The 16,904-nt window shown below is 32.9% G+C and overlaps 1 protein-coding gene across 1 annotated transcript in view; it reads right to left on the reverse strand.

Moving 5' to 3' along the window:
- The window catches only part of LOC128552519 (sushi, von Willebrand factor type A, EGF and pentraxin domain-containing protein 1-like), a gene marked incomplete at both ends in the record, with an annotated part of 34,106 nt that extends 17,570 nt beyond the window's left edge, over nt 1-16,536 (reverse strand). Inside the window, 11 exons of the mRNA XM_053533564.1 lie at nt 3,768-3,959; nt 5,647-5,838; nt 6,702-6,893; nt 8,679-8,870; nt 9,724-9,915; nt 11,698-11,889; nt 12,741-12,932; nt 13,634-13,825; nt 14,413-14,604; nt 15,468-15,659; nt 16,345-16,536. Of these exons, the coding sequence (XP_053389539.1) occupies nt 3,768-3,959; nt 5,647-5,838; nt 6,702-6,893; nt 8,679-8,870; nt 9,724-9,915; nt 11,698-11,889; nt 12,741-12,932; nt 13,634-13,825; nt 14,413-14,604; nt 15,468-15,659; nt 16,345-16,536 (2,112 nt within the window). The remainder of the gene's footprint in view (nt 1-3,767; nt 3,960-5,646; nt 5,839-6,701; nt 6,894-8,678; nt 8,871-9,723; nt 9,916-11,697; nt 11,890-12,740; nt 12,933-13,633; nt 13,826-14,412; nt 14,605-15,467; nt 15,660-16,344) is intronic.
- Nucleotides 16,537-16,904: the final 368 nt, after the last annotated feature.

The following is a 16,904-nucleotide window of genomic DNA, read 5'->3' on the forward strand; positions in this document are numbered from 1 at the left end:
TCCGAATTCCGCGACTGGACTGATCTTTGACGTCGTCAAAATGGCGACCAAGTTTGAAAATATAATTTTGCGTATCTTAAAATCTACATAAGTTACACCGCAATATTTAATACTATTATCTTTAATTTACCATCCTGGAATATTTTGTTGTCAATTTAATAGCAATATTGAAAAATATAAATAATTAAATGATGTGAAATATAAAAACTATACGTTACCCCACCCACTTTATTTGAACAGATTGTTATCTTATTAAATGTATTTGTTTCATATAAGCTATACCGTCGAAATATACAAATATTATCATATTCCAATAGTGTTGTGGCTTTATGTGTGCTTTAAACTATCTCAATGTGATGTATACATGTCAATTTCGACATTTATGTAGCCTGTAATTGAACAAAGCTCATTCTCTGCTCCACATGAACATTATTCTATACCAATTTGCTGGCCCAGCATTTGTATCGCGTTGAACTGCACAAAGATTTTAAACATCCGCACTTAATTAAATGTAATGATTAGCATTTGTATAAATAAGCCCCTAACTTTCTTCTATTTTAACTTGATAGAAGCATTTCAAAGGTTAGGATTAATAGTTTCCAAAGGATCTCAAAACGTTATTGAACAATAATATGAAGTTTCCATAGTCCATTGTTTCCATTGTTACTGTCATTTTAGGATATGTCAGCCATTTTAGACCAGTCTGTGGCAAGCAATTTCCAAGAAGGAAACTTTTCATTATGGATATCACGACTGGGTGATGAAACATTTGCCATTGTCTGGCATTCTGATTTAACTATTGACAGTTCTGGGATAATTCTATCCATGGCCAACGGCTGTCAAAGGCATTTTATTACATTCATAACAATTCTCTGACGACAGAATTGAATTCTAGCTATCACAAATGTCTTCTCCCTGAGACTATTTTGTCAACGGCAAAGAACGCATGTCGGCCAATTACAAAAATTCTTGAAATATAGACACCCTAAGTAGAGAACGGTTACTGTATAATTATTAATATTATCTATCCGATTCTGATGGGCTAAAAATATTCTACCTAAATATATAACCCATGTAAGAAGACTTTCAGTTCCGTAAGTTTTATGTATTTTGTTTAATGTCGCACGGACACAATTATAAGTCATATGACGACTTTCCAGCTTTGATGGTAGCGGAAGACCCCAGGTGCCCCTCCGTGCATTATTTCATCACGAGCGGGCACCTGGGTAGAACCACTGACCTTCCGTAAGCCAGCTGGATGGCTTCCTCACATGAAGAATTCAATGCCCCCAGTGAGGCTCGAACCCACATCGATGGGGTGGGGGGTGGGGGGGGGGGGTGCAAGTGATTTGAAGTCAGCGACATTAAAGACTCGGCCACAGAGGCCCCTCTGTAAGTTTTAATGTTGAATGTATAATACACCAACTACAATTTGTAAATGCTATTAACTATTAGCTTTGACCACTCTTAGCTGCAGTAGAATTGTGAATGTGTAAGTACATGTAAGGGTCGAGTACATGAGATTTTGTGACGAGTTGAGAACGCGACTGTTCATGACATGTTCAAATTGCCACTCTCGCTTTCCGCGGAAGAACCCAGAATCAACCAACGCAGAGAACGTGCAATGAAATAGGTATGAAATTCTCAAGATCAGCAGTAACTGTAACTAATTCTGTCAGTTTCATGGCTAAGTATCATTTTGCCTAAATAATTTAGCTATAGAGGAAAGCCTTTTCGCACAAAAAAGTGATATGTATTCGTTTCACCGACAATTACTCTGAATTCCCAATAATGTCTGAAGATTGTGTGGTTACTTGTATTTGTCAAGTTATTTAGCAATAGATTCTACAATATTATCAATATTAAATGCGTTCTCGCTATTGTATAAACGTTAGGACACATTTTACCATCGTACGTTTAACATAGCATACATTGTTTCCATATCGTGCAAGTTTTGCTTCTGGGGCTTAGTATGGTGTGATCAGATGTTTTGATACATCTGTACAGGTATAAAACAATAATATTTAAGAAGATATCTACAACAGATTTTAAACATTTTCAATAAAATGTTTGAAGCCAAGTTATTGATGTGTTTCATTCAGAGGCTAATAAAATTCTGAAACGATTTTATATCCTCCACAGATATCAAGTCAGTTTTCAGTATATGTTATCTGTATTTTACGGAACAGAAATATTTGTTTTAAAGGTTTCGCAGCAACAGTATTGAATGTTGAAAGTAACTGCTATAAATGTGAAAGTGAAATTTTATATAATAATATTGTTATTCTTGTTTATTCTATAGTTGTGTCCATTTGTTTTACTTAGAAAGACAAGAATTCGTTTCGCTCGAAAGCAAAGAAATCACTAATTGATACAAAGATTCGTGAAATAGTCTACATGTAGAATTATATTAAAATATATTATTATACACTTTTTAAAGTCCCAGTGGGGTAATGGTGTATTTGGTTTTTAAGTGTTTTATCTATTAATATTGTTTTCAGTTATAAAAGATTAGACTATTAGATATCAACGAGATTCTATATTCTATTTACATTCAATTACGAGGCAGTATAGAAATGACTTCATAAAAAATGGTTTACTCCACATTCCATCAAAGATATACTGTGCACATCATTTACGTACCTATTTTATCATTACATATTGAATTAAATCTAGAAAATCCCCATCAAACATCTGTATGTTTATTTGCATTTGTGTTAAATAGAAAGACATGAGGTCACTAGGAAGAAATGAGTTTACTCATTCAGAAAGATTCGTGACTGTTAGTCCAAATGTAGGGTTATATTACAAAATATTAATATACAATTTTTGAAGGTCGTGAGTTTAAATCCCGGCGAGGTGACGGTCACCTTGGTTTTGAGTTATGTTTTAAATCTATTATCATTATTTTCAATGAAGTAAAAATATTATTACATGATATCAACGAGATTTTGAATTTGATATACATTTCTTACGATGCAGTATGGAAATGTCTTCATCAAAGCATTTGTTTTATTCCACTTCGCTTTAAAGATGTACTTGTTCACCCAAAACCGAATATATTTCATCATTGCATATTGATCTTAATCTAGAAAAATCTCATCAAACATCTTTCACTGGGCTACATAATATAAACTAACTGTGTTTGCAGCAATTGCAATAACATGTCTATTTAGTAACTACCATTTGTTCCGACAAAACTTCCAGATATTTAGTGGCGTGACATGTTCATACAGGTTTAATTACACATTTATTAGTGTGTAGTATTAATACCTTACACACTACCTTTCATACTCACAAACATGTCTATTTTATCATCCCATAGATAATATGCGGTAAATGCTTATCTATTCAAATATAAAATTTGGGCAAAGTATATCTTTAATATTGTTTAAATGACGTTCTTTTATTCAAAATAACATACGGCGAGATAATTTTGAATGTGTAAGATATAAACTACAAAACAAAAACTTGCTTTTAAACATCAAAATCAAACAACTCCGATCAATCATTTTGAAGATCATAACAGATTTAATGTTAAAAATGGCCGCTATTTTGATGACGTCGTTACTCGATCCAGTCGCAGAATTCAGACCGGCGACATGGCTTAGAAAGAACTTCAGACATAACGGAACAGATTGGTATATGTCGCCATTTATCTTTTTTTCAATCACACGGGACCGAAAATATGGCTCCAAGCAAAATACACTAATAGAATGAATTGTATGTTTCATTACTTATTCAAGTTGACGTTAGAATAACACTACCTTTAGGCTGACATGTGGTCACTGTGCTCCAAGCACCTGTCGCAAGGCATTTAACTGTAGTAGTATTGCTGTGATCGGGAAATTCATAACCTTTGACACAATGAATATGAGCTCCTGAATTGCCATATATATGATAGTTCTGTTCATTAGAAGACAATTGTGTATGACCTGTCACGTGAAATGTTCCACAATCTGCAATGTGAACAAATGGTATTTCTTACTGAAATGTGATTCATATAATGTTTAATCTATTACAGCAAAAAGACATACCTCTCTAAAAGTAGGCTTTGTATCTAAATAACAAAAGTGCCGTGTAATTCTAGAAAAAGCTATACATCGTCAATCATATTTGTCTTTGTTTATTTTCTAATTTTCAGAGCAGGCATGCTTGCATCTTTTCTCATTTAGCATCCTAAAACGATTAACACCGCCTACTAATTATGTACATATACATTATTGTGACCTTCCACTGTATAACTGACTTGTTACACTACCATCGTGACTGATCAACAAAGATGCTACATTTTCAGTTACTTGCAAGTTTCCACTTGCGTAAAACGAAGTATTGTCACATAACATATAGTCACTTTTGAAATAAATATCACACTACTTCAGAAAGCAACGTCGATTTTTGACTGCCCATGACTAAGACGATGCTACAAAGTGCACAATTTCAAAGTTTCATTAAAATATTATATGGATTTAATCACTATAGTTTAGTTTAAAATTTCTGATTTTAGTAAAGTAAAATATGGTAAAGTCCAAATGAAATGAAACAATTATCCAGATGAAATTATTATCACTCTGCAATGCTCGTACATGCTGAAATTATGTATATATTATTCTAACTCAATACATGACAACTTTCAATGACCTGTAACATTCAAACTGCACATTCTGTTATGGAAATGCAATACAAATTTGAATTAGCCATGTTTATTCCTAAGAAGGATCGGGTGCTAACTATGTGATAAGCAATAATGCAATAAAATTGTTTCTGTTGAATGACTTGTATGTTTCATTATTTTTCTAACTAAATGTTAGGATAATTCTACCTTTAGGTTGACATAAGGGTACATTGCTCCAAACACCTGTGTCAAGACATTTTACTGTTGTACTATTACTGTGATCGGGAAACTCATAGCCAGTGTCGCATTGAATATGAGCTCCTGAATTGCCATATATATGATAGTTCTGTTCGTTCATTGACAGGTTTGTGTGTTCTTTGTTAGTTCTTTTACATCAGAAACATATACCTGTATAGCAGCATGCTTAGTAACTTAATAACACAAATACCGGATTATCATAGAAAAAGTTATACATTATAAATAATGTGTCTCCTTGCTTTCTTCAAATATCAACAGCAGGCATGATTTCATTTTTTCTCATTTAGGACCATCAAAAGATCAACACAGCCCACTAGTCACAGATTGATTATAGTGACTTTCAACTTCATTACTGACTTGATAAATTACCTTGATATCTAAACATTACATTATCAATACTTCTGCCCTGGCATGAGGTTATTATATTCCAAGCGTCTGTGACGAGGCATTTATCTTTTCTAATAAATTTTTCATAAAGAAACTAATTTCCTTTCTTCCGATGAATAATTGCTCCTAAATATCCGTATATTATTATTACATTAGTTCAAGTCGATATATGAAAACTTTGTATGACCAGTAACTTTCAATATTCCACAATCCGTTAAGAAAATAAAATAGAAATTTGTAATTGCCATGTACATTCTACCTGTCCGTTCGGCCTTTTACATCAAAGAGCGGAGGATACCTTTGTAAAAGCCATATACAAAGTCTTCTTTTATAGAATGAATACTATGTTTCAGTATTTGTTAAACTTGACGTTAGAATAACACTACCTTTAGGCTGACATGTGGGCACTGTGCTCCAAGCACCTATCTCAAGGCATTTAACTGTAGCAGTATTGCTGTGATCGGGAAATTCATAACCTTTGACGCAATGAATATGAGCTCCTGAATTGCCATATATATGATAGTACTGTTGATTAGAAGACAATTGTGTATGACCTGTCACGTTAACTGTTCCACAATCTGCAATGTGAACAAATGGTATGTCTTACTGAAATGTGATTCATATAATGTTTAATCTATTACAGCAAAAGGACATACCTCTCTAAAAGTAGGCTTTGTATCTAATAACAAAAGTGCCCTGTAATTTTAGAAAAAGCTAACCATCGTCAATCATGTATGTCATTGTTTATTTTCTAATCTTCAGAGCAGGCATGATTGCATCTTTTCTCATTTAGAATCCTAAAACGATTAACACCGCCCACTAATTATATACATATACATTATTGTGACCTTCCAATGTATAACTGACTTGTTACTCTACCATGGTGACTGATCAACAAAGATGCTACATTTTTAGTTACTTGCAAGTTTCCACTTGCGTAAAACGAATTATTGTCACATAACGTATAGTCACTTTTGAAATAAATATCACACTACTTCAGAAAGCAAAGTCGATTTTTGACAGCGCATGACTAAGACGATGCTACAAAGTGCACAATTTCAAAGTTTCATTGAAATATTATATGGATTTAATCACTATATTTTAGTTTAAAAGTTCTGATTTCAGACAAATAAAATATGGTAAAGTCCAAATAAAATGAAACAATGATCCAAGTGAAATTATTATCATTCCGGAATGTTCGTGCATGCTGAAAATATGTATATATTATTCTAACTCAATACATGACAACTTTCAATGACCTGTAACATTCGAAACTGCACAATCTGTTATGGAAATGCAATACAAATTTGAATCAGCCATGTTTTTTCCTAACAAGGATCGGATGCTACCTATGTAAGAAGCACTAATGCAATAAAGTTGTTTCTATTGAATGACTGGTATGTTTCATTATTTTTCTAACTAAATGTTAGGATACTTCTACCTTTAGGCTGACATAAGGGTACATTGCTCCAAACACCTGTGTCAAGACATTTTACTGTCGTAGTATGACTGTGATCGGGAAACTCATAGCCAGTGTCGCATTGAATATGAGCTCCTGAATTGCCATATATATGATAGTTCTGTTCGTTCATTGACAGGTTTGTGTGCTCTTTCACATGTAATGTTCCACAATCTGCAATGTAAACAAATGGCATTTCTTATTGAAATGTGATTTTGTTTCTGTTGAATCTTTTACATCAGAAACATAGATAGAGGATATTTGTTTGTTTGCAGTGTGATATCGAAATATATCTTCACCGATAAGGGAGACAATTGAAAATATCGGAATTGTCTCCCTTATCGGTGAAGATATATTTCGATATCACACTGCAAACAAACAAATTTTCTTTTTATTTTATGCTAATTGGTGAAGATCAACGAATTTTCTGTTTATTACATGCTAACATGTTCAAATAAAACGAATACTTCATGATGATATTAGGATTTATTTAGGCTACTGTGTTACATATGATGCATCCTATAAATTACCATCGGCACTCAGGCACATTGGTATCGAATATTGGTGATAAGGTCTATGATATCAACATGACGCCATTTTGTTTTTGAAAACCAAAACTACATTTAAAATATTTTGTTAATAAATGCACAATCCGCGGCCAACAGACAGTAGTTAAGAAAGCATATTTAAAACTTTTCGGTCAATGCAGTCAGTTCGTTAAATAACCGGAAGCTTGCTTTGTTTACAAACGCTGAAGGTCAGATTGAAAAACAACCTGAAAAACTTTAACAACTGGGGAATATCCTAACGTCCTTTGGATATGAAGCTGCAGAATTAAATATCATCATAGATTTAATGGAAATATTGGTCTAGGAGCTGTATAGCATAACGAATAGGGATGGAATTTGGAACACAACTGGCTGGGTGGGGAAGAATTTCGACGAAAATGCTGGCATATTACGTAAGGTTGAGTTGATGTCTTGTGATAATAAACTAAGACAACAACCAACTAAATGCGCTGTCGCCAGTAAAATCTACCATACGATAGTGAGGAACCGATGAAAAGTGGAGGAACGACGTATCTATTTAATAGCTACATTAACGGCAAGGCCAAGCAACCACTTTTGAAGGAAACATTTCTAGAGCATTAGATCTATAATATTATTTCTTCTGCAAATTTTATAATAGCTAGCTTGTCCTATATGGGATTGTCTAGCTGTACATGTCTCCAGTATGGCTTGAATGTTAGAATAATAATAGGATACCAGCAATATATAAAAGCAACAAAGGGAGCTAATTAAAGAATATATTCAAGGGAGATAATTTTATCTGAAAAAAAAGACGTTCGGCACAGTGAGTGATATACAGAAATATCTCACTGATATTTTTGTGTATTTCACAAGTTAGCATAAAATAAACCTGTATAGCAGCATGCTTAGTAACTTAATAACACAAATACCGGATTATTATAGGAAAAGTTATACATCATAAATCATGTGTCTACTTGCTTTCTTCAAATATCAACAGCAGGCATGATTTCATTTTTTTATCATTTAGGACCCTCAAAAGATCAGCACAGCCCACTAGTTACAGATTTATCATATTGGAGACGTCTGTGATGAGGCACTTATTTTTTCTAATAACGTTTGCATAAAAGAACTAATTTCCTTTCTTCCAATGAAAAATTGTCTTAAATATACATACATAATTATTACATTAGTTTAAGTCGATACATGAAACTTTCTATGACCAGTAAATTTCAGTATTCCACAATCCGTTAAGAAAATAAAATACAAATTTTTAATTGCCATGTACATTCTACCTGTCCGTTCGGCCTTTTACATCAAGGAGCGGAGGATGCCTTTGTAAAAACCATATACAAAGATTTCTTTTATAGAATGAATACTGTGTTTCAGTATTTGTTAAACTTGACGTTAGAATAACTTTGAATAATACTACCTTTAGGCTGACATGTGGGCACTGTGCTCCAAGCACCTGTCTCAAGGCATTTAACTGTAGTAGTATTGGTGTGATCGGGAAATTCATAACCTTTGACGCAATGAACATGAGCTCCTGAATTTGCATATATATGATAGTTCTGTTGATTAGAAGACAATTGTGTATGACCTGTCACGTGAAATGTTCCACAATCTGCAATGTGAACCAATGGTATTTCTTACTGAAATGTGATTCATATAATGTTTAATCTTTTACAGCAAAAAGACAAACCTCTGTAAAAGTAGGCTTTGTATCTAAATAACAAAAGTGCCGTGTAATTTTAGAAAAAGCTATACATCGTCAATCATGTATGTCATTGTTTATTTTCTAATCTTCAGAGGAGGCATGATTGCATCTTTTCTCATTTAGCATTCTAATACGATTAACACCGCCTACTAATTATGAACATATACATTATTGTGACCTTCCACTTTATAACTGATTTGTTACACTACCATGGTGACTGATTAACATTTTCAGTTACTTGCAAGTTTCCGCCTGCGTAAAACGAAGTATTGTCACATAACATGTAGTCACTTTTGAAATAAATATCACACTACTTCAGAAAGCAAGGTCGATTTTCGACTGCACATGACTAAGACGATGCTACAAAGTGCACAATTTCAATGTTTCATTGAAATATTATATGAATATAATCACTATAGTTTAGTTGAAAATTTCTGATTTTAGACAAGTAAAATATGGTAAAGTCCAAATGAAATGAAACAATTATCCAAGTGAAATTATTGTCATTCCGGAATGTTCGTGCATGCTGAAATTATGTATATATTATTCTAACTCAATACATGACAACTTTCAATGACCTGTAACATTCAAAACTGCACAATCTGTTATGGAAATGCAATACAGATTTGAATCAGCCATGTTTATTCCTAACAAGGATCGGATGCTACCTATGTAAGAAGCACTAATGCAATAAAGTTGTTTCTATTGAATGACTGGTATGTTTCATTATTTTTCTAACTAAATGTTAGGATACTTCTACCTTTAGGCTGACATAAGGGTACATTGCTCCAAACACCAGTGTCAAGACATTTTACTGTCGTAGTATGACTGTGATCGGGAAACTCATAGCCAGTGTCGCATTGAATATGAGCTCCTGAATTGCCATATATATGATAGTTCTGTTCGTTCATTGACAGGTTTGTGTGCTCTTTCACATGTAATGTTCCACAATCTGCAATGTAAACAAATGGCATTTCTTATTGAAATGTGATTTTGTTTCTGTTGAATCTTTTACATCAGAAACATAGATAGAGGATATTTGTTTGTTTGCAGTGTGATATCGAAATATATCTTCACCGATAAGGGAGACAATTGAAAATATCGGAATTGTCTCCCTTATCGGTGAAGATATATTTCGATATCACACTGCAAACAAACAAATTTTCTTTTTATTTTATGCTAATTGGTGAAGATCAACGAATTTTCTGTTTATTACATGCTAACATGTTCAAATAAAACGAATACTTCATGATGATATTAGGATTTATTTAGGCTACTGTGTTACATATGATGCATCCTATAAATTACCATCGGCACTCAGGCACATTGGTATCGAATATTGGTGATTAGGTCTATGAAATCAACATGACGCCATTTTGTTTTTGAAAACCAAAACTACATTTAAAATATTTTGTTAATAAATGCACAATCCGCGGCCAACAGACAGTAGTTAAGAAAGCATATTTAAAACTTTTCGGTCAATGCAGTCAGTTCGTTAAATAACCGGAAGCTTGCTTTGTTTACAAACGCTGAAGGTCAAATTGAAAAACAACCTGAAAAACTTTAACAAGTGGGGAATATCCTAACGTCCTTTGGATATGAAGCTGCAGAATTAAATATCATCATAGATTTAATGGAAATATTGGTCTAGGAGCTGTATAGCATAACGAATAGGGATGGAATTTGGAACACAACTGGCTGGGTGGGGAAGAATTTCGACGAAAATGCTGGCATATTACGTAAGGTTGAGTTGATGTCTTGTGATAATAAACTAAGACAACAACCAACTAAATGCGCTGTCGCCAGTAAAATCTACCATACGATAGTGAGGAACCGATGAAAAGTGGAGGAACGACGTATCTATTTAATAGCTACATTAACGGCAAGGCCAAGCAACCACTTTTGAAGGAAACATTTCTAGAGCATTAGATCTATAATATTATTTCTTCTGCAAATTTTATAATAGCTAGCTTGTCCTATATGGGATTGTCTAGCTGTACATGTCTCCAGTATGGCTTGAATGTTAGAATAATAATAGGATACCAGCAATTATAAAAGCAACAAAGGGAGCTAATTAAAGAATATATTCAAGGGAGATAATTTTATCTGAAAAAAAAAGACGTTCGGCACAGTGAGTGATATACAGAAATATCTCACTGATATTTTTGTGTATTTCACAAGTTAGCATAAAATAAACCTGTATAGCAGCATGCTTAGTAACTTAATAACACAAATACCGGATTATTATAGGAAAAGTTATACATCATAAATCATGTGTCTACTTGCTTTCTTCAAATATCAACAGCAGGCATGATTTCATTTTTTTATCATTTAGGACCCTCAAAAGATCAGCACAGCCCACTAGTTACAGATTTATCATATTGGAGACGTCTGTGATGAGGCACTTATTTTTTCTAATAACGTTTGCATAAAAGAACTAATTTCCTTTCTTCCAATGAAAAATTGTCTTAAATATACATACATAATTATTACATTAGTTTAAGTCGATACATGAAACTTTCTATGACCAGTAAATTTCAATATTCCACAATCCGTTAAAATAAAATACAAATTTTTAATTGCCATGTACATTCTACCTGTCCGTTCGGCCTTTTACATCAAGGAGCGGAGGATGCCTTTGTAAATACCATATACAAAGATTTCTTTTATAGAATGAATATTGTGTTTCAGTATTTGTTAAACTTGACGTTAGAATAACTTTGAATAATACTACCTTTAGGTTGACATGTGGGCACTGTGCTCCAAGCACCTGTCTCAAGGCATTTAACTGTAGTAGTATTGGTGTGATCGGGAAATTCATAACCTTTGACGCAATGAACATGAGCTCCTGAATTTGCATATATATGATAGTTCTGTTGATTAGAAGACAATTGTGTATGACCTGTCACGTGAAATGTTCCACAATCTGCAATGTGAACCAATGGTATTTCTTACTGAAATGTGATTCATATTGTTTAATCTATTACAGCAAAAAGACATACCTCTTTAAAAGTAGGCTTTGTAACTAAATAACAAATGTGCCGTGTAATTTTAGAAAAAGCTATACATCGTCAATCATGTATGTCATTGTTTATTTTCTAATCTTCAGAGAAGGCATGATTGCATCTTTTCTCATTTAACATTCTAATACGATTAACACCGCCTACTAATTATGAACATATACATTATTGTGACCTTCCACTTTATAACTGATTTGTTACACTACCGTGGTGACTGATCAACATTTTTAGTTACTTGCAAGTTTCCGCCTGCGTAAAACGAAGTATTGTCACATAACATGTAGTCACTTTTAAAATAAATATCACACTACTTCAGAAAGCAAAGTCGATTTTCGACTGCACATGACTAAGACGATGCTACAAAGTGCACAATTTCAATGTTTCATTGAAATATTATATGAATATAATCACTATAGTTTAGTTGAAAATTTCTGATTTTAGACAAGTAAAATATGGTAAAGTCCAAATGAAATGAAACAATTATCCAGGTGAAATTATTATCACTCTGCAATGTTCGTGCATGCTGAAATTATGTATATATTATTCTAACTCAATACATGACAACTTTCAATGACCTGTAACATTCAAAACTGCACAATCTGTTATATAAATGCAATACAGATTTGAATCAGCCATGTTTATTCCTAACAAGGATCGGATGCTACCTATGTAAGAAGCACTAATGCAATAAAATTATTTCTATTGAATGACTGGTATGATTCATTATTTTTATAACTAAATGTTAGGATAATTCTACCTTTTGGTTGACATAAGGGTACATTGCTCCAAACACCTGTGTCAAGACATTTTACTATCGTAGTATTACTGTGATCGGGAAATTCATAGCCAGGGTCGCACTGAATATGAGCTCCTGAATTGCCATATATATGATATTTCTGTTCGTTCATTGACAGGTTTGTGTGCTCTTTCACATGTAATGTTCCACAAACTGCAATATAAACACATGGTATTTCTTATTGAAATGTGATTTCTTTGCTGTTGAACCTTATATATCAGAAACATATACCAGTATAGCAGCATGCTTAGTAACGTAATAACACAAATACCGGATTATCATAGAAAAAGTTATACATCATAAATCATGTGTCTCCTTGCTTACTTTAAATATCAACAGCAGGCTTGATTTCATTTTTTTCTCATTTAGGACCCTCAAAAGATCAGCATAGCCCACTAGTTACAGATTTATCATAGTGACCTTCCACTTCATTACTGACTTGATACATTACCTTGATATCTAAACATTTCATTATCAATACTTCTGACCTGGCATGAGGTTATTATATTCCAAGCGTTATGATGAGCATCTTACCTTTTCTAATAAATTTTGCATAAAGAAACTAATTTCCCTTCTTTCAATGAATAATTGCTCCTTAATATCCGTATATAATCATTACATTAATTTAAGTCGATATATGAAAACTTTGTATGACCAGTAACTTTCAATATTCGACAATCCGTTAAGATAATAAAATACAAATTTGTAATTGCCAAGTACATTCTACCTGTCCGTTCGGCCTTTTACATCAAGGAGCGGATGATACCTTTGTAAAAACCATCTACAAAGATTTCTTTTATAGAAGGAATACGGTGTTTCAGTATTTGATAAACTTGACGTTAGAATAACCCTACCTTTAGGCTGACATGTGGGCACTGTGCTCCAAACACCTGTTTCAAGGCATTTAACTGTAGTAGTATTGGTGTGATCGGGAAATTCATAACCTTTGACGCAATGAATATGAGCTCCTGAATTGCCATATATATGATAGTTCTGTTCATTAGAAGACAATTGTGTTTGACCTGTCACGTGATATTTTCCACAATCTGCAATGTTAACAAATGGTATTTCTTACTGAAATGTGATTCATATAATGTTTAATCTATTACTAACAGCAAAAAGACATACCTCTCTAAATGTAGGCTTTGTATCTAAATAACAAAAGTGCCGTGTAATTTTAGAAAAAGGTATACATCGTCAATCATGTATGTCATTGTTTATTTTCTAAGACGATGTTACAAAGTGCACAATTTCAATGTTTCATTGAAATATTATATGGATTTAATCACTATAGTTTAGTTTAAAATTTCTGATTTTAGACAAGTAAAATATGGTAAAGTCCAAATGAAATGAAACAATTATCCAAGTGAAATTATTATCACTCTGCAATGTTCGTGCATGCTGAAATTATGTATATATTATTCTAACTCAATACATGACTACTTTCAATCACCTGTAACATTCAAAACTGCACAATCTGTTATAAATGCAATACACATTTGAATCAGCCATGTCTATTCCTAACAAGGAGTGGATGCTACCTATGTAAGAAGCACTAATGCAATAAAATTGTTTCTATTGAATGACTTGTATGTTTCATTATTTTTATAACTAAATATTAAGATAATTCTACCTTTAGGCTGACATAAGGGTACATTGCTCCAAACACCAGTGTCAAAACATTTTACTGTCGTAGTATTACTGTGATCGGGAAATTGATAGCCAGTGTCGCACTGAATATGAGCTCCTGAATTGCCATATATATGATAGTTCTTTTCGTTCATTGACAGGTTTGTGTGCTCTTTCACATGTAATGTTCCACAATCTGCAATGTAAACAAATGGTATTTCTTATTGAAATGTGATTCATATAATGTTTAATCTATTACAGCAAAAGGACATACCTCTCTAAAAGTAGGCTTTGTATCTAATAACAAAAGTGCCCTGTAATTTTAGAAAAAGCTTACCATCGTCAATCATGTATGTCATTGTTTATTTTCTAATCTTCAGAGCAGGCATGATTGCATCTTTTCTCATTTAGAATCCTAAAACGATTAACACCGCCTACTAATTATATACATGTACATTTTTTTGACCTTCCAATGTATAACTGACTTGTTACACTACCAATGTGACTGATCAACAAAGATACTACATTTTTAGTTACTTGCAAGTTTCCACTTGCGTAAAACAAATTATTGTCACATAACATATAGTCACTTTTGAAATAAATATCACACTACTTCAGAAAACAAAGTCGATTTTTGACAGCGCATGACTAAGACGATTTTACAAAGTGCACAATTTCAAAGTTTCATTGAAATATTATATGGATTTAATCACTATATTTTAGTTTAAAATTTCTGATTTTAGACAGGTAAAATATGGTAAAGTCCAAATAAAATGAAACAATTATCCAAGTGAAATTATAATCATTCCGCAATGTTCGTGTCTGCTGAAAATATGTATATATTATTCTAACACAATACATGACAACTTTCAATGACCTGTAACAGTCATAACTGCACAATCTGTTATAGAAATGCAATACAGATTTGAATTAGCCATGTTTATTCCTAACAAGGATCAGATGCTACCTATGTAATAAGCACTGAGGCAATAATATTGTTTCTATTGGATGACTGGTATGTTTCATTATTTTTATAACTAAATGTTAGGATAATTCTACCTTTAGGCTGACATAAGGGTACATTGCTCCAAACACCTGTGTCAAGACATTTTACTGTCGTAGTATTACTGTGATCGGGAAACTCATAGCCAGTGTCGCATTGAATATGAGCTCCTGAATAGCCATATAAATGATAGTTCTCTTCGTTCGTTGACAAGTATGTGTGCTCTTTCACATGTAATGTTCCACAATCTGCAATGTAAACAAATGGTATTTCTTACTGAAATGTGATTTCTTTGCTGTTGAATCTTTTACAACAGAAACATATACCTGTATAGCAGCATGCTTACTAACTTAATAACACAAATAACGGTTTATCATAGAAAAAGTTATACATCATAAATCATGTGTCTCCTTGCTTTCTTCAAATATCAACAGCAGGCATGATTTCATTTTTTCTCATTTAGGACCCTCAGATGATCAACAGAGCCAACTAGTTACAGATTTATTATAGTGACCTTCCACTTCATTACTGACTTGATACATTACCTTGATATCTAAACATTACATTATCAATACTTCTGCCCTGGCATGAGGTTATTATATTCCAAGCGTCTGTGACGAGGCATTTATCTTTTCTAATATATTTTTCATAAAGAAACTAATTTCCTTTCTTCCAATGAATAATTGCTCCTAAATATCCGTATATCATTATTACATTAGTTTAAGTCGATATATGAAAACTTTGTATGACCAGTAACTTTCAATATTCCACAATCTGTTAAAATTTTTTTACAAATTTGTAATTGCCATGTACATTCTACCCGGTTTTTACATCAAGGAGCGGAGGATATGTAGAAATCATATAAAAACTTTCTTTTATAGAATGAATACTATGTTTCAGCATTTGTTAAACTTGACGTTTGAATAATACTACCTTTAGGCTGACATGTGGGCACTGTGCTCCAAGCACCTGTCTCAAGGCATTTGACTGTAGTAGTATTGGTGTGATCGGGAAATTCATAACCTTTGACGCAATGAATATGAGCTCCTGAATTGCCATATATATGATAGTTCTGTTCATTAGAAGACAATTGTGTACGACCTGTCACGTGTAATGTTCCACAATCTGCAATGTGAACAAATGGTATTTGTTACTGAAATGTGATTCCTATAAAGTTTAATCTATTACAGCAAAAAGACATACCTCTCTAAAAGTAGGCTAAGTAACTAAATAACACAACTGTCGGATAATTCTAGAAAAAGCTCCAATGGTATTTCTTATTGCAATGTGATTTCTTTGCAGTTGAATCTTTTACATCAGAAACATAAACCTGTATAGCAGCATGCTTAGTAACTTAATAACACAAATACCGGATTATCATAGAAAAAGTTATACATCATAAATCATGTCTCCTTGCTTTCTTCAAATATCAACAGCAGGCATGATTTCATTTTTTCTCATTTGGAACCCCCCAAAAGATCAACACAGCCCAC

This window comes from Mercenaria mercenaria, unplaced genomic scaffold (assembly GCF_021730395.1).
Source record: "Mercenaria mercenaria strain notata unplaced genomic scaffold, MADL_Memer_1 contig_2870, whole genome shotgun sequence".
Classification (NCBI taxonomy): Eukaryota; Metazoa; Mollusca; class Bivalvia; order Venerida; family Veneridae; genus Mercenaria; species Mercenaria mercenaria.